Source organism: Pinus tabuliformis, chromosome 1_1 (assembly GCF_031772625.1).
Source record: "Pinus tabuliformis cultivar Carrire ecotype Pingquan chromosome 1_1, CPIR1, whole genome shotgun sequence".
Taxonomy (NCBI): domain Eukaryota; kingdom Viridiplantae; phylum Streptophyta; class Pinopsida; order Pinales; family Pinaceae; genus Pinus; species Pinus tabuliformis.
In genome coordinates this window covers 411,896,597-411,916,546 of record NC_142297.1, presented here as the reverse complement: position 1 = coordinate 411,916,546, position 19,950 = coordinate 411,896,597, and the positions used below count along the sequence as shown (strand labels likewise).

At 37.8% G+C, this 19,950-nt stretch overlaps 1 protein-coding gene across 1 annotated transcript in view; it reads left to right on the top strand.

Moving 5' to 3' along the window:
* The window catches only part of LOC149213437 (uncharacterized), a 231,472-nt gene extending 212,253 nt beyond the window's left edge, over positions 1-19,219 (top strand). Inside the window, exons 7-9 of the mRNA XM_089390759.1 lie at positions 18,211-18,286; positions 18,680-18,770; positions 18,861-19,219. Of these exons, the coding sequence (XP_089246885.1) occupies positions 18,211-18,286; positions 18,680-18,770; positions 18,861-18,980 (287 nt within the window). The 3' untranslated portion in view covers positions 18,981-19,219. The remainder of the gene's footprint in view (positions 1-18,210; positions 18,287-18,679; positions 18,771-18,860) is intronic.
* The last annotated feature ends 731 nt before the right edge of the window (positions 19,220-19,950 follow it).

Here is a 19,950-nt window from a genome sequence, read left to right as displayed (position 1 = left end):
TGACTTGTATATACAGCTGTCCAGGAGGGTTGAATAATTTCCATATATGTTGACTTGTCCAAAGAGGGCCAACTTGGTCTTGTGTTGACTCTTTGACTCAAAAATAAATATTCTTTTTCTTTTCTCAAAAAATTCCAAATGGGACTTGACTCAAATTACATTTCTTTTTGACTCATAATAAATTTTTTTTGACTCTTTCCACTCTATAAGCATGAAGACCCTGTTTTGACAAAAAATAAAATAATAATAAGGATGAATATAATAAATATTTTGATAAAGAAATTACATTACATTATGAAGATCGACACTAGTTACAATTTTAGTAGTCCCTTTGCAAGTGAAAGGATGAGTGTTTTTAAAACAAGCTTGGGCTTGTGAATATCTCCTCCCAGTTTGAGAGGGAGTGAGGATAGACACCATATTCTCCATGTGTCACGTACTATGGCCAAGCCTAATAGCCGTAAGTCTAGTACATGAACACGGATAGGGAGAATGGTGGATTGGATAAGCATCTTGGACAAGCATTCTTGAGTCATGTACTTTGACCTGGACTAATAGTAGTAAGTCAAGTACATGGACTTGGTTAAAGAATGGTCCAATGGTCAAACTTTTCCTTTGGATTAGGAGGAAGTGGTCCTGTGACGACATACCTTAGTGAACCTAGGTGGGGTATGTGCCTTGAGAGACGGTGGTGTCCTATTGAATGCCTCCCAACATTGTGCTCTGATCTAGTGGAGAGATAGAGCTTACTTGTCAAAGCCTTGGTAGTTTCATTGCTGGTTATGATGATGCTATCATCGATGCTTATCAATTCGGATCCTTTCTTATATATTTCAACTTGAGGTTGTCCCGTTGAGTCATTATAAATACCTCCCTAGTTAAGAGGGAGTGTTGAAGATGTAACTAGAGTCGGTCTCCATAATGTAAATTTATCATTGTATATTTATTATATTTATTTTTGTCATATTTTTGTCAAAGCATGTTCTTTGTGCTTAGAGATTCAAAAGGAGTTAAAAAGAATTTATTATGAGTCAAAAGAAAATGTATTTGAGTCATGTCCCATTTGGATGGTTGTAAGAAAAAAAATTTGAATTTTGTATTGAGTCATTAGTCCACAAGTTGTCCAAGTCGGCTCTCCTTGGACAAGTCGGCCTAGACCTCCAATAGACATCTATTTGACCCTCATGGAAAACTATATATAAAGGACAAGTTCGACTCGCTTTGAAGCTCACTCACACAACAAGGAGAAGATCTGAACCTAGAAAACAAGAAGAGAAAGTGGAGTCAAAAGAGAGTAGAATGAAGTCAAAGACTGTTGACACCTAATCTTCATGATTGGGTGAAATTATGTAAATAATTAAATTAGGAATGTGAACAATCATCGGGAGATGAATTGAATAGTCACTCCCTATTGTATATAACAAAGACCTACCCAGTGTTGCGGGGGAGCGCCCCCCCCCCCCCCCTTGCTCCCGCTCCCGATCCGCGCTCCGGGCGGGAGCGGGTCGGGAGCGCGCTCCCTAAAAAAAAATTTCGCTCCCTGCCTTTTCGGGAGCGTTTTCGGGAGCATTTTGCCTTTTTTGCAATTTTTTTTTTGTAGTAATGTTCGAAATGCAATTTTTTTTGAAAGAAACAAATAGTTTTTGAGTGGGACAACTTAATGATCAAGTCTAGGCCCTAGTATTGATATGCTATTCATGGTAATGTTAAATTCTTAAAGTAAAAGTGACATTTTCTTTAATTTTCATTTTCATCCTTTTACTTAAATTTTTAACATTACCATGAAATGACTCAGGATGTTTGAGAGTGGTTTCGTCCTCATTGGATTTCATATGGAGAAAGTAGAATTTTAGATTTCATTCAAAATCCAGCAGACTTATCAGTTTTTCAGGATTTCAGGATTGGGGGATTGCAATGTTTCCATTGAATTTTGTCATGTATTAGGGTATGGAACTCATATTTAATCAAGAGTACCAATCCCTCTATGTACCTTGATGTTAGTGACATTGGTTGTCGAACTCCTCTATCATGACCCTTCTAAAAATGTACGCATCACTCAAACAAAATCTTGACTTGACATGCTATGCTTTTTCTATCTTATGTTAATGCTTAGAGGGTGATATTAATGACAAAGATCCCTATACAGATACAAAGGTAATGACAAATATACCTCTGGATATTAATGCTTGGAGGGTGATATTAATGACAAAGATCCTGATTTTGCAACAAGACTAAAAAATTAGACATTTCTCGTGGTGGCAAGAGGCCCAAGCATAAGAAATAGATAATAGATTTACTTCTCTTCTCTAGTTTCTAGTAGCTTTTATAACTATTGACTCTTTCATATTTATTATGATATTTTTTTAAACAATATATGACAATTTAAGTTTGAAGTTGGCAATTATAACTCATTAGTAATGAATTATGAATATGATGCTTCATGAAAGTTGAAAGTTGTTTCATTTCGTTTCATTTTATAACATTTCATTTCATGTTAGATATTATTTGTTGTAATGGTTACACTTAGCTTACAAGTACAACTTTGGTGATCAATTATGATAAATGTTATATATTGAATTTTGAAAGCTTGAAACTTTAAGATTGATGAATCATGAGACTCAATATGTTGTATGTTACTATGTTACTAACTTGCGGACGTGGTTGATGAAGATTATAACTTCTAGATGATTGTTGTTATATGGTTCAATCTATGCTTTTTTATGTTTTTTATATCTAATTCATCATTCTACATGTTTTTGTTGACATATATGTATCAAAAATTAAAAAATATAAAAAATATATATATATTTTTAAAAAATCGCTTCGGGATTCGCTCCCAAACTGGGAGCTTCTGAAAATGGTCGCTCCCGCTCCCGCTTCCGCTCCCGCTCCCCGCTTCCGCTCCCGCTCCCAAGTAACATTGGACCTACCTAATGGAATAATACACGAATCAGTTTTTATTTTGTGGAGTTACTGCCTGGCCTGACATGGTATCAGAGCCAGCTCCTTTTTTTAGCTCGTCCCTTGTAACTCCCTTGTCTGCTCTCATACAGATCTACGCTGCTCCTCCATACAATTAGTTGCGCCCTCTGTCTGCCATATTCTATTTATACAGACCTGCGCCCTCCATAGTCGCTGCCAGGTCTGAACACTGTTTACCTGCGCTGTCTGGACTGCCCATGAATGTTCCTAAAAAAAGCGCTGCCTTGTCCAACGCTGTCCATGCTGTCCTGAAAGAAGCACTGTGCGTTAATTTTTTTTTTGTGAAAGGTATCCACGCTGATTTGTGAAGGTCCTGACATGGTATCCACGCTGATGGGTGGAGCGAAGAACAGCCACAAACAACGACTCTGCCTGCGATTCTACTATGTTGCTCTTGCATCTTGAACGCTACTCCTTTGAAGAACCATCTGTTGAAGAACCAGAACAAATCAGAACCATTGCTGGGATCTGCGTGCGTGAATCAGGTTCCAATGCTGTGTATTAGTGGTATCAACGCTGTGTATTTTCACGCTGGCTGTGCTGATATTCTTGTATGCGTTGAACTCTTTAATACGCTGATAGTTTCCTACAGTTTAAAAATACTTGGAGCTCCTGCCTTCCGTTTTTGTGCATGAAATTATAGTTTGAGGTTGAAGCTCTATGGCTGGTTTAGTTCATGGAATTATTGCTTGAGATGGATGTTAGGTGAAGTTATTGTTAATACGCATATAGTTTTCAATGAGGGCCTGCAGAAATGGTGTGATTTGAGGTCAAAGGGGAGAGGCTTGATGGGTTATTTGCCCGAAAGTTTCCATATGTTCTGCTGCTTCTGCGCATGAATATTTGGGGAGACAGCTGCTGCTACTTGGGATATACGCTGGATATATGCTGTCCCCACTTGGGTGATCTCCCTTGAATAACTGGCTACCATCAACGCCATTCCTCTGGCTACCATCAACGCCATTCCTCTGGCTACCATCAACGCCAACATATGCCTGATATGCTCCTGCAGAAATTGACTGCGAATTTAATTTAAGCACACCTGCGTGCTTCATTGTGTGGTAACGTGTCCTTCACCTTGGTTCCATTATATGTGAGTTTTTAATGGGCATATATATTACATTATAAAATTACCATTGGACCAGTGTCTGTATATAACGCTGGATACATTTGTATCAAACCTTGGAGCATTTAATACATTGGATCAAGCATGTAATATGTTGAAAGAATTAGTATGTTAACACATTGGAGGCATTTGGAGAAAATATATATTGAGAGTTTGCAGTTAATTCCATTTTTTGTAAAGTCATAGCAAATTATTATTTTGCTACGAATACTGTAATTATTTTGGGGCTCTGTTCAAATTTTTATGATGGAGAAGTATGTTGAAAAAGTGAAGTTTGCTCAAGATTCTTCCAGAGCAAGAGGTAGAAGAGATTTCAGAGGCAGGGGGGGCAGAGACTCTCAAGGAGAAAGGGCAGATTTGCATTGCATACGCTGCAAAAGAAATGGATCACATGATGCGTCTACATGCAAGCTACCATGGGACAAAATTGAGCAGAAAAGAAACCAACAGAAAGGTAAAACTAATGATACAGACAAAGGTAAAGCACCTGAATCCGCTCAATATGTTGTGGCACAATGTAAAATTGGAGTAAATGAAGATTTGTTGAATGCTTCACTTGCTTCATGGAAAAATGATTGGTTGCTTGATTCAGGAGCAACCTGCCACATGACTCATAGAAAAGATTTTTTTGAAGATTTCACTGACAATGTTGATGGAGCAGTATACTTTGCAGATCAATCAAAAATCAAGCCATCGGGGCTTGGCACAATCAGGCTTAAACTGCCTGGTCTTCCAGATTTTCTTCTGGATCATGTTCTATATCTCCCACAGCTCAAGAGAAACTTGCTGTCCTTGGTCCACATCCAGCAGCAAGGTCACTCCATTCATATGTTTGATGGCAAGCTTGAGGTAAGAAAAGCATTTGACCACCCACTTGTCATGAGGGGAATAGAAAAAGAAAGGCTTCTCAAACTGCAAGGAACCTCTGCTCATGCACAACATTTCTCATACATTTCTCATCATGAAGAAGGTACACTTCCATCAAGTTTATTATGGCATGCTAGATTTGGACATTTGAACTATGACAATCTTCGCTTGTTGAAGAAAAATGTTGTTGTTGGTTTGCCTACAATTCCTAGGAAACTTAAGCAATGTGATGCTTGCATTCTAGGAAAGCATAGCAAACAGTCTTTTCATGATTCACATTCAAGAGCACATAGGAAACTTGAACTCATTCATTCAGATTTATGTGGTCCAATGCCTATTCCTTCTGCAAATGGAAATAAATATATCATGACGTTTATTGATGACTACAACAGAATGTGCTGGGTTTATTTATTGAAGAACAAATCTAATGCTTTTCAAACATTCAAGAATTTTCATAAATGGATTGAAAATGATTCACAATCTCATATTGGGTCTATTCGCACTGATAATGGAAAAGAATACACATCAAATGAATTTGAAAACTATATTTGCCAACATGGGATCAAACATCAAACAACTGTGCCTTATAATCCCCAACAGAATGGTGTAGCTGAAAGAATGAATAGAACAATCTTGAATATGGTACGATCCATGCTTTTCTTCAAAAATGTAAAGATAATGTTTTGGGCTGATGCTGTTCTATGTGCTGCATATATAAAGAATAGATGTCCATCTAATGCTATAAGAAACAAGACTCCTTATGAATTGTGGTATGGACATGTTTCTTCGGTAAAACATCTCAGGGTCTTTGGTTCCACCTGTTATGCTTTGATACCAAAGGTACATAGAAATAAACTTGGTGCTAGAAGTCGTAAATGTATCTTCCTGGGGTACTCAAACACCTCCAAAGCATACCGCCTCTATGATGAAGTAAATAAAAAGTTTGTTGTATCTCGAGATGTAATTTTTCTTGAATCATCCAAAACTGACAATGTTGTTGAGCGGCAACTTGATCGCTTGGATAGATTCGCAAAAGCAAAATCATTTCAAGAATTTGATAACCATATTCCACATCTTGAAGGGGGGATTCCTATACTAGATCAACATGTGGAATCTTCTTCTGAAGAACAGTCTCCCCCGCATGAAACTCCAACAACGGATGATGCTTTAAGTGATGTAATTGATAGAATTGGGAGACTCAATCTTGACTCAGTCCCAACTCAATCAACGGAGCAGCCTGGACCATCTGAGAAAGGTCCCCCAGAGTGGTTGACAAAGACACTTGAAAGTGTTCATCCTGATGAAGTTGGAAAGACAGGAACTAGAAATTCAAACCGGCAAAATGGAGGTGATGTAGATGACTCTAATTCACCTGTTGATATGGATGTTTCTTATGATTGTGAATTGAACTTGTCTACATATTTTGAACCAACTTCCTTCAAAGAAGCTGCTTCTCATGATGAATGAAAAGAAGCGATGCAAAAGGAGTATGATGCCCTCATAAAGAATGACACTTGGAAGCTGGTTGATCCTCCATTTGGAACCAAACCAATTGGCTGCAAGTGGGTCTACAAGAACAAATATAAAGCTGATGGCTCACTTGACAAGCACAAAGCTAGGCTTGTGGCAAAAGGTTCTGCACAGAAGGAAGGGGTCGATTATGAGGAGACTTTTGCCCCCACAGCAAAATGGGCTACCATATGGACACTCTTTGCACTAGCAGCTCAGAACGGTTGGAAAGTCCATCAAATGGATGTAAAAACGGCTTTCTTGAATGGAGATCTAAAAGATAATGTTTTTATGTCCCAGTCTGAAGGTTTTGCTGTGAAAGGACATGAACATAAAGTATGCAAACTTGTGAAGTCCTTGTATGGCCTCAAACAAGCACCGCGAGCCTGGTATGAAAAACTAACTGAGCATCTTCTGAAACTCAATTTCAAACATTTCGATCTTGATGATGCAACTTTATTTGTCAAGAAAGCTGGCAAAATAGTTGTATATCTTGTGGTATATGTAGACGATCTTTTGATGACAGGGAATAATGAAAGCTACATTGCATCCATAAAGAAGGAATTGGGGAAAAGTTTTGAAATGACTGATTTGGGCTATCTTGGCATTGAAGTAACCCAACATCCAAAGTCCATATTTCTTTCTCAAAAGAAATACATTGGAGATCTGTTGAACAGGTTTGGCATGACAGAGTGCAATCCTCTCACTACTCCAATGGAACAAAACTTAAAGCTCACATCTATTGAAGGAAAAGAATTTGAGGATGCAACAAAGTATAGACAGCTTGTAGGAAGTCTCAACTACCTAACTACAACCAGACCAGACATTTCGTTTGCTGTTGGAATCCTCTCCAGGTTTATGCAAAAGCCTTGTGAGGGACATTGGTCTGCTGCTAAAAGAGTTCTAAGGTACTTGAAGGGAACTCAAGACTTTGGAATCAAGTATACACAGGTGGACGACTTCAGTTTGATTGGATACTCTAATTCAGACTTCAATGGAGACAAAGAAACTGGGGTATCAACTTCAGGATATGCTATGAGTCTTGGATCAGGAGCTGTCTCTTGGAGATCACACAAACAATCAGTTCCAGCACATTCCACAACAGAATCGGAATACGTGGTAGCAGCTGAAGCAACAAAAGAAATTGTGTGGCTCAGGAAAATTCTTGAAGATTTGCAGGTAAAACAAGTACAATCAACTCCACTCATGATTGACAATACCTCTGCAATAAAGTTGGCCAAGAACCCAAAGTTCCATGATCGAACGAAGCACATCAATACTAAATATCATATGATTCGACATCATGTTGAGGCCAAAACAATCCATCTCCGTCATTGTTCCACAAATGAGCAAATTGCAGACATCTTCACCAAAGCGCTTGGAAGAGAAAAGGCTGAACGATTCAGAACGATGCTTGGACTCACCAACATCCCTTCAGATTAAGGGGGGGAATGTTGACACCTTATCTTCATGATTGGGTGAAATTATGTAAATAATTAAATTAGGAATGTGAACAGTCATCGGGAGATGAACTGAACAGTCACTCCCTATTGTATATAACAAAGACCTACCTAATGGAATAATAAACGAATCAGTTTGTTTTGTGGAGTTACTGCCTGGCCTGACAAAGACGAAGAATATTCCAAAGTTGATTGAAGTTTGACCTTGTAGGAGCTCGCACGTGTGGACTATAGTTTCTGTGAAAATGGTTGAGTTTTTTTTCAAGTAATTGCATGCCAAAATTCGGCCCTAGTTGCAGGTCCGAAATTTCTAAAGTTTGACCAGTTTGGAGTAGGTTTGACTAGTTTTAACTTTAACTTTGGAGGTGACTTGGAGGAGGGCTTGGGCTTGGTCTCTTGGTGGCAATTTGATCTTGGTCTTGGTCCTTGATATCTCATTTTGATTTGATTCTATAAGAGAAGGTTTGTTGGGTTTTCCCCTTGTGGGTTTTGCCTTGGCTAGTAGCCTAATTTTAGTGTCTCTTGACTCTTTGTGATGTCTCTATTCTTGAAAGATTGAACATTTATATAATTGCTTAATGAAGAGGATATAAGAAGTAATAGAAGAAGACATCTAATATTCACAAGTAATTATCAGGAAGAGAAATTAGGTGTTAATCTTTACTACACTTGGCTTCTCAACGTGGTATTAGAGCTAAGGTGAACAAAGGAAGAGCTAAAGGCTAAGAAAGGAAGCTTGTATATCACAACTTGTTGGCACGTTTGAAGACACCATACATCATCTCTCTCTCTAACAAAGCAAAGAGAGGAGGCTTGAAGATCTTCTCTTGAATACATCATGATAGCAAGTCTCACTCAAGGACATTCTTGCAACAACTTTCTCTCTCATTGTCAAGTAATTACCTTTCTATACTTTATGTCTAATCCTCCCAATCAAATGACTTCTATCTGCAAGGAACACTGATTGGGCAAGAAGCATTGATGATTGAAAGAGTACCAGTGGGAATGTGTTCTTCTTGGGAGACTATCTTGTGTCCTAGCTTAGCAAGAAACAATCATCTATATCTCTCGCCACAGCTAAAACCGAGTGTTAACCTAGGTTGTCATTGATGTCAATATGGTATTGGCTTCTTACCTCGGATGATCTTGATGATGAAAGACTTTATGATGACATGGAAAAGTCAATATGATTAATGGCATATCACCACTATCTTGATGACATTATAAGCCTATGATGAAGAAGCCTAACAAGAAGCCAAACAATGAAGAAGCGTAACCGTCCTACCTCCATTTCTGCACTCATAAAGGACCAGTCACATTAAAATTATTTTTCACCTCCTTAGAGGCAGAATCTCACAATGGGACCTTCACCATCTTGAAGAGCTTAATTTTTCCTTTTCAACGAGCTACTACTCAACCGGAAACTCCAAGCGGTTTGGGAGAAATAAATTTTTGAAGTTAAGTTATTAATTCTGGACATGGAGCTGACCTGAGCAAACCTACCTTGTCGGCCAACGAAAGTGACGTGTCTCTTCATACCTCTGTACAAAAAAGACTAGTAATACACAGTCTGAGTTTTACTTTTCATCATCCCATTTGGTGAAGAGTATTACAGGAAGACAAAAAGGTGATAAGTGTTCACATCTCGTGAACCAAGGAGGCCGAGGAGAAGTTTGTTGTTTGGGTATTTTCAGTGATAGCGTTGCCTGCAAGTTCTGAACAACCTCCTATGGGGTTGCAGACTTAAAACTGTGATAATTTATAGACTTCGGTCCTGTGAAGAGGAGGCTAAACAACAACTCGGATTGCACTTCTTTTGCTGGACAACTCACCTCAGAATTGTAGATTGTCTATCTCTGATTTCGGACTATGTTTTGGGGACTGTGCTAATCTGTAACTAGGGCTTGAAGCTTTCGGAACAGTGCAGACTTATATCTTGTCTCAAAGGTGCCTCGGACTGAGATTAATCTCTTCGGACCTGTGCTGTAGCAGTGAGGGTGCTTCAGACTGTTGACAATCTGCTTCGGACCTGTATCTTCACTTTGTTTTAGAGCTGTGAAGAGATAATATGAGTATATACTTGTTACAGACCTGTTGCCTGTTCTGTGGAGGTTACTTGATTCGGTTTTTGTGGCTCTTTACTTATTTCGGACCTATGAAAGTATAACAAACTCAGACCTGTGGTAACAATCTCAGATTGAAGTGGCTTGGAATTTTCAGTGACAATACTTTGAGCTGTTGCAGTGTTGGTGCAGCATGGTGCAAGAATATTGTTGCTGAATAGATGGTGTAGAATTGGTGAGCTATGGTGACGAAGTGTTGGTGAAGTACTGGTGACATGTGGTGCAAAAACATTGATGCAGAATTGATGAAGAAGTATGGTGCAGTATGGTGCAGAGTTGATGGTGCAGATGTGGTGATGTAGAATGGTGCAGTGGAGCAGGCTTAGTGCAGCATAGTGAAGAGACCTTGAAGACATCTTGAAGCACCCATTGAAGTCTTGTGGAGAAAATGATCAGCTGTTGAAGTAAGTCTTTCATACACTATTTGTTAAAAATTGAAGGATTGGTGTCCTTTGGGTAGGTGCCCATAAACACAAGGTTGGTGCCTTGGAGAAGATAGGGTCGAAGCCCTAGAGGTCAGAGCCTCATTAAGTCCAAGTTGGTGCTTGGCAATAGGTTGGTGCCTAAATTTCTGAAGGGTTGGAACCCTCACATCTTATTGTACTTCTTTATTTGATAAAAGGATTTTTTCTATAATAAGATTATTCATTTCTTTGATTTTAATTGTGAAGAATCTAACTGGACATAATAACAATTGAAAAGAAATACTGATTCACCCCCCTCTCAGTATTTCCAACACCAAGTACATTGCAACAACAAATTGTTGTACACAAATCCTATGGATGAAGGAAGCCTTGAAGGATGTCAACATAGAAACAAATCAGCCTATCACCATCTACTGTGACAGCACCAGTGCAATAAACCTCTCAAAGAATCCAGTGGTGCATTTGAAGACAAAACATATACCAATCAAGTATCACTTCCTCTATGAACAGGTTGCGGAGCAGAACATCAAAATGGAGTATGTCAACACTAAGGAGCAAATTGCAGATATATTCACAAAACCACTACCTCACGAAGCGTTTGAACATCTTAGTCAAAAGATGGGGGTCATTTCTCTTGCATCCCATTAGAGCATCCCTTTGCTATTGATGTCAAAGAGGGACAATATGATAGGGGGAGCAACACAATGATAGGGGGAGCAACACGATGATAGGGCGAGTAGCACGATAATGATGACAGGGGGAGCAGTATATGAGGAGATTGTTGCCATCAATAACAAAGGGGGATTTTATTGGAGAAATTACTTGTTATTGATGTCAAAGGGACTTCAACTAAGATAAAATTGTCATAGGCTCATAGAGGACATCAAGCCCTTTCCAATGCGCATTTACTTGCCCCCTAACTCTTATTCGTTGAGGAAATTTTGAATTTTCAAGTTCAAAAAATACATTTCTTCAAGCCTACATAAGCCTACATAAGTCAGCCTACATGAGCACCCCCAAAATATGTCTTTTCAAATAGGAGCTATGCTCCTCCATTTAACCCATCCACTCGGTCAAGCAAGCATAAAAGAGTTCGGATTTGAGACAAGGAGTTCACAACTTGTGAACTAGGAGTTGTTCAAGATGGCTAGATGAAGGAATATTGTTCTAGTTTTTTGATTATACCTTTTTCTGTGGTTCATTTGGAGCAGAGTTGATACTTTTATATGGTGGTTATACTCTTTCAAGGTTTGATCTATGTCTGAGTTTTTGGCCCTCTGTGCTCAGCCCTGAAGCCAAGATAGACCTGAGTTTCAGCCCCTCTAAAGGCCTCAGTCTCGGCCTTCTGTAAGGTCTGTTATAGACCTGAGTTTCGGCCTCTGTGGAAAGCTGTTAGAGACCTTACTTTCGGCCTCTGTGAAGCATGACCAGACCTCTGTTTCGGCCCTGAAATAACACATAATTACAGCCTATACCTGTGACACTGCTTGACATTCGGACAGGTAGATAATTGATGAAACACCTTGTCTTTTAAGCAGACTTTTGAAGGTATGCTTGGTTTAGTTTGAAGATATTCTTGGGAGCATTTTTAAGGTCATCCTTGAAGGCTTGTTGGAACCATTGAAGATATCTATAAAGCATTTGTTGAAGCTTTGATTGAAGTATGTTGGAGTTCTCTTGATGACCTATTGGAGCATTCATTGGAGTCCTTTTGATGATCTTTTGGAGCACTCATAGAAGTTCTATTGGAGCTGATTGAAGAGATCTTGAAGCCAAACTTACAGAGTCTTTGAGAGCAGATTTTTGACATCCTTTTGAAGTAGAGTTCAAGCTGAAATTTGAAGATCATCTGAAGCATCTTATAGAAGTATTTTGAAGACCTGGTGTAGCAGCATATGAAGCATTGTTGAAGACCTGGTGTAGCAGCATATGGAGCACTATTGAAGCCATTCTTGGAACACTGTTGAAGACATAGTGAAGCAGCATGGAGCAGTATTGATGTAATACCTTTGAAGACTTCAATAGCAGCATGGAGCAGTATTGAAGGCTGAAGACTGTTTTGGAAACACAATTGAAGGCATCCTTGGAACATTGAAGATTGCTGAAGACACTCTTGTAAAGCATTGGAGAAGTGTTGGAACCTATTAAAGTAAGTCTTGAAATTATTGTTTTTCTAGCAAGTTGTTTTGAAGCTGAGATTGTTGAAGAGGATTGGGGTCCTCAAGTTGACCAAGTAGGAGCTTGGGTCTGTTAAAGTTTGGAGTCTTGAAAAAATCATAGATATTGTTGTACATGTTGGAGTCTGATTTCTTGTACAAGAGGATTGGAGTCCTCACCATTTTGATTAATAAAATTATTTTATGTTCTATCTCTTATGTTATGGTTTATTTTGAGATAAAAATCTAAACTGGCATAAAATAACAATTGAAGGAAATACTGATTCACCCCCCCCCCCCTCCCTTAGTATTCCGAATAGAAGTAAGTGATTTATCTCCATCTGATGCATAATTTAGAAGATTGACATGAAGAATCCAAGAACTCTAGAAAATCTAGCAATCAAGGTATTATCCTAACACTTTATTGCCATGGTGATGGGTAATTGCCAACCCCAAACTCTTACGGTTTTGGTTACATTAAGAAGGTAAGTGTAATGGTAGTTAGAGACAGTGGTAGTTTGCATAAGATCAAAGTACAAACACTCGATTGCAAAATGATGAAAATACCTTTTCAATGGTAGCCCACCTTCATCCAAGTGTTGATGTCGGATGGTGAAGGGCACATGGTTCATGCATAGACACATAGCATATCATCGTCAAATAGTGGTTGTTAAGGCCTGCTGGTTGGCTATCTATCCCACTGACTACCAAATGTAGGAGAAAAGTTTTCTCCCAAGGGGCTACCCATTTTGGTGGGTAACACTACCTTTGACTTTCAAGTCGCGATATTGAGGAACAAAGCTACTTTGTTGTTATGTCAAAGGTCATAATGCAGAATTATTTGTCAATGATTATCGATTAAGGTCTCAGTTGTATGCCATGGAAATCGAAGGAGTACACAGAGTAATAGGAGCCCAATAGTTGGTAATGGTTAATATGGTGGGTTTAAATTTACAAAAACAATTCTTAAGGTTTTTTGAAAATGAGAAAAATACAAGTTTCATGGAATCAAGAGCGCATTACAACCCCATTGCCCCCCAATAGTCTCATCCAATATAATGGAGAAAGTGATTAAGAAAGGAGCCCAATTTTATCTTTATTGTTATTCAATTGAGGGAGCTTCTAATGAAATATATGATCCGAAAGGACTATATAAATTTCTTGGGAAATATAGTACCATTTTTCAACACCCTACTTTGTTATCTTCCCCTAGAGTTATCTAGAGCTCATATAATAGAATTGATCGCTAGATCAGCCCTAGTTAGAGGAACATATTATTAATTTTCTAGTGTTCTATGCTTAACACAATCGCTTATTACAATTCTTCTTCAATTAGCAATCAATATCCACTAAAATTCAATCTTACAACAATAGTAAGCAATTCTCGATAGAACAGTAAACCAATGCACAATAGAGGACAACCAAGAACAATAGAGACACAAGATTTGGTCAAAGACCAGAGAAAAACCCCACAAGGGAGAAAACCCTTTCCAAATTCTTCTTTTATTAAATTGTCATCAAATGTTCAATAGAAAGATATGATGTTCAAGTACATCCACAATGAATCGAAGAGTCAAGCCCTTGACTAACCAAGTCAACTATCCAATATCCAATTGAAATTGAATAATGTAGACAAATCTGGTTCAAAGTCAAATATGTCAATTTTGGTCAAAATCAACAACAACAAGAGAAGCCCTAACTAGTCAACAATCAACGGTCAAATCGGCCTCTAAAGAATTTGGTCAAAGCAATAGTCAACTCAGCCTTCCAGGCTTAGTCAAATCTAGTCAAACCAATCAACAATTCTCCCACAGAATTTGGTCAAAGTCAAGGTGTTGGCCTGCAGAATTCCTAGCCCAAAACTTGAAGTCAACGCAGGACAAAATGCCCAGAAAAACTTGGTCAAATTAGTAGTCAACTCGAATTCCCAAACAATCCAAGAATTCAGTCAACCCAAGTCAAAGACTTGTCTAACGGATCCCAAACATAAGTCAACACTAGTCAACAGATTCCATTCTCTCTCTTTCGTGCATGTGTGATGATGCCTCCAAGTGATGTGACATGATGTGTATTTATATGAGGTTGATGAGGTGGCTTTTCCTTGCTCAGGTCGACTTGTACTTTTGTGCACATGTTGGTTTCATATTAAAAATAATATTTTTCCTTGACCAAATTAAATTCTTCCAAGGGCTACTAGGGTCTTCTCCGGATGAGGAAGGCTTCCCAAAGGAGGGAATTTCTCCCTAAGCTGCCAAATTTCAACAAATATTACAGGTATTCCTATAGACAAAGAACATAAATTGAACACTTGGTCGAAGAATTATTGGATTGTGGTGTTATAACTTGAAGGAATATTCTGTATTCAACTCTGATCATACTCGTGAGAAAGAAGGGTGGTTCTTGTTACAACATAATTGTGCACTTCTTGAGATAAATTCTGAAAAATCAAGTGCGAAACCCATTACCCCTTAGTGGGGCTCACTATCACCTCACTAACCCTCTTCTTGGTTTTGGTTAGCTCTCCTCCACCTTAAGAGGGGTTCTCCTTGAGATAGCTATGCTAGGGCTTGGTAGTTCCAAGATTTTTGCTTAGAAGTTCCTATGGGTCAATCTAAAGGTTAATATCAACCAATAAAGTCTCAAGTAAGTCCCCAAACACAAGCAATCATGGAATTACCAGATGGTCTTGGAGAGAAAACCCCAACAAAACAATTTTAAAGATTATAAAGAAAAATGGGTGATGGGGGATCTAATGTTAGTGCCTTATATATATACGGGGGCAGGAGGGGGGGGGCATATGGAGCCAGGGAATGAAAGAATTTCTAGGGTTTCCTTGGGGTAATGACTAGATCCAAACAAGCTAGTGGCAAATAACTAGCTTAATAATTGCAGAAATTTCAGACCTCCTAAGGGATTTCTCCTTGAAATCCACCATGCCAAATGAGGAAGTGCACCTATATTTATAGAGGAGATGCTCAACTTCCCTGACATTAAAATATTAATTTTTAGACTAAAACCCCCTATTCTAACCTATGGAGGGACAGAAGGCTCTCTTGTTTAATTAATTAATCTAATTTAAAATATTTTAGGGGCATTCATGTCATTTGTATAAAGATAAGGGACCTAGGCCCTCAAAATTGACCCTTTTTCACAAATGAAGGGAAATAAGAGGTGTTGGTGCAGCATCCAACCTTCAAAGGCCCTTCAACCACATACCATTTCTTAAGCAACCTACAAAACTGTGTCCAACAAGATAATCCCCTGGCATAGGTATCTCTTGGAATCTTTTGAGAAGGTTTGGATTAGAACTATACAAGTAAACCTTTGCATTCAAACTTGCACCAATTAATTTTCCTGCGCTAGCCATTTTTGAAACTTTGTTCAACTTTATCCTTACTTAGATTGGCATTCACTGTTAAAGATTTTAGTACCCAACCAAAATTGTGGGTAACAATTCCTATAGACATTGTATCGACTATAGAGCATTAAACACAATTGCTGTTAACTTTCCCATTTCATTTGTGGATGAACTACTGGACAACATCCAAAGTGCTATGTATCTTTCCAAACTTGATCTGAAATCAGGCTATTCCCAGATAAGAATCGAGAAGGGGAGATTCCCCAAACTACTCTTTGTACCAATGAAGGCCTATTTGAATTCCGTGTCATGCCTTTCTGACTATTCAATGCCTCAGCTACTTTCAATGTAGTGATGAATGACTTATTTCATCCATACTTGTGGAAGTTTGTACTTGTGTTGTTTGATGATATAGTAGTTTACAAGAAAAGTTGGAGCTTGCACGTCAAGCATGCAGAGACATTCTTGAAACTATTAGAAGAAAATGAACTCTATGCAAACAAATCAAAAAGTAGTTTTGGAAGAGGAGAGAGAGAATTTCTGTGTCACATTGTATCAACAACAGGAATCAAGGCAGACCCAAAGAAGATTATGGTGTTTACTAATTTGCATACTTATAAACTATCACATTGCTACGAGGGTTTTTAGGTCTTACATGTTACTACAAAAGTTTTGTAAAAGCCTGCGAATTGTTTTTCCATTAACAACATGACTGAAAAAAGGTGGCTTAAGATGAAATGATGCAGTGAAAGATTTTTTTAAGAGGATGAAGACACTAGTGACTTGTAATTATGTTTTAACTACCCTAGACTTCATGAAATCATTTGTTTTCAAATGTTATGCATCCAGAGTAGGGATAGGAGTCGTGTTTATGTAAAAAAATCACTGCATTGCCTTTGAAAGTTAACGATTAAACTCGAGTGAGCAAGCAAAGTCTACATATGAAAACAAAATGTTGGTAGTCATTCATGCCTGGGTAAAATGGAAACAATTTCTACTTGGCACCAAATTTTGGTCAAAACAAACAACAATAGCTTGAATTTTTTTTAAATCATAAGAACAAAAAAATGGGTAAGCAAAATCCAAGTTTTTGACTTTGAAATCCTCTATAGGAAGGGCGAGGAAAACAGGTTGTTAGGATTCTCTGGAGGATCAAGATGTTGGGATAACATGGGCGATAGGTTCTTTATAGGAGATGATGGTTGATCTTGGGACTGTAGCAGGTATAGATTTGTAAATAGTAGTTTTGGTGGAATTGCAGACAAGTGTTAATGTAAACACTTCCCTTGTAAAGAGGGTGTGTTAGCTTTTGGATTGCTTCGAAAGTGTTTCCACGATGTTTGGGGGTAATTTATGAAGTTCTGAGTACATGGTGTATGTTCAGAGCCTCGATGGTCCAAGATGGCCACTGGGAAAAGGGTTTTGGTGTCGTGGGTTGGTGAAGGGCAGTTTTGTCTTCCTACACAGCAGAGACCATGGATCAATCAAAGCTCTGATACAAGTTATTGCACCCCAGCGATATATATATATATATATATATATATATATATATTTGTACATTAGAATGCACAGAAATATATCATAATATGATCATTACAATGGTAGATGGTGTTTGTATGAATATAAATTGAATGGTCATTACATTTGATATATATATATATATATCAAATGTAATGACCATTCAATATATATATATATATATATATATATATATCAAATGTAATGTCCATTCAATATATATTATGTTCTTTGAACTTTCACAGTGTGATTTTCTTTGTTTCTAATATGTTTGATACTTGGGGTTTAATTTACCTGTGATGCTTTTAGTTTATCAAATTCTGATAGTTAAGTTTGAGAAACAAAGCATTTTGGATCTACAGCCTCTATTCAGTGCAGGGTTACAGGTGGATTCATCACATCCAGATTCTAGTTGGCCATTTATTGAGTTACAGGGAAACTACATATGAATTGACTCCCTAGAGGAACTACATGTGAATTGATTCCCAGTATTGTCTTGCAACATCATTTTTCTTGTTTGTTTAATTGGTTTGAAGGAAATGTAATATAAATGGATTGAAACAAAAAATGGTCTGCTTAATTCTGTGTTTTGACCTATTTCCTTGTGGAAATTAATAAGGTTAATATTTTTAATATTGTTTAGGCCGATTAATGTTGATGGTGTTTTGTTGTTGTCTCTGACACAGCCAGTGGTAAAGCTTCAGAATTTGGCTCTTTAATTGGTGGCTATATGTTTGAATGTTCATCTGGACTGGCACGAGCGTAAGTTCTCATTGATAGCTTTAAAATTCCTTGATCATTTTACCATTTGTAGATTGGCGTCTTTACTTGGCTGATTTGACATGAAATTTATTAGTTTTTATTACAAATCAGAAAGCATGTAACTGCTTCAACTTACCAGTTCAATACTCTGAATAGAGACTTGTAAGATTTTGCTAGTAGAAATAAAAGATGAGATCATAGATGGACAAGGTACAGCAAAGTTAACTTATGCCAGAATTCATGCTGTTCTTGTATTTAGTAGCACAACACTATTGATAAGAATATGTTTATCACCTGGTTTGCGGGCCTTCGAATTTGTGCCTTTTTCCTTCAGAGAGGCTTGGGAGGATGCATGTTGGAGATGACATGTAATTGGTGTTATGTTTACTACAGGTTATTAAGCAAGCCTACCTGTCCAGTTCTCGAAGCCCTAGGAAAAGGTCTATCGTTTGAAATAGCAGTTGGATTAAATGGTCGAGTTTGGGTAAGAAAACTACATTTTAATGTTTTTTTCAATTTGGGGTTAAAATAATTAGTGTCATTTAACAGCTTGTGTTCTTTGATTCAATTTCAGGTGAATGCTCCATCTCATTCGACAGTTATTCTTGTTTCAAATGCTATTATGAATGCAGAATACTTGAGTGGGGTTCAGCAAAAAATCATGGTGGAGAAACTCTTGCAAAGAGTTCAATAGTGTGAATCTTTACTTGTAAATTTATCCAGGAATTATTATGCTAACAATGCTGTCAGTAATTGTACTGTACTTTCAAGGATTTCATAAACCTCTTTTTTTAATCAATTCCTTTTGTCGTGAGCTTATTCAATTGTGCATGATTGCAGAATTTTTACCAGGAGGCCTGTGAATTATTCTCTATTGATTGTCCACTTCTCTCTGTGATAAATTAATGAATAAATGTGGTAGTGTTTTGCAACTGGTATAACAGGGAATTCATGCCAAAGCTAAGATTAAGGGAACTCTATTAGTAGCTTGATTCACTGGAAGTACAAAGCACAGAGAGAGACACTGCTATCAGGACTATGCCAAATGCTTTGGATCTTGGTAAACTGTTTAGTTATAGAAAATCAGAGAATCAAGCTTCCTCCTCTCAGGGTGATTTGCACTGCTCAAAAGGTCAAGATAAACTGGATAATCTTAAGTCAGATTGACTCGCCAGTTTGTGTTTCTCTGATGTTTGGATAAATTATACAGATTTCATCTCTTTTTATAGTATCTCACAAGGTACTTTAGGGACACAGGAGAAGTTAAACACGTAAATCAACTCTGGCCAAAAGAATGTTACCTGCTTTGTTTACCCTACAGAGATATAGCTGAGGCCCAAGCATTCCTTCAATGCTCTATCTCTAGTAGCTTAGGTAAGCATTCCTTCAATGCTCTATCTCTAGTAGCTTAGGTATATTTTTCATATGTTGGCTTCTCTTTCGGGTGGTGTCAGATAGCGTTTTTTTGAGATATGTCAACTCCTTGTGGTGAAGCAAATTTTATATTCAGTGTTTCCCCTGGCACATGAGAAAGAAACACAGTATTGTTGCAGTTTCTCTTGATAGTTTTTGTATATCTTTACCAAGAGATGGAAGAGGAACTTAATGCTACGAGCATGATTTCTACATAAAATGTCAGATGTTTGTTAGATTCATTAATTTTG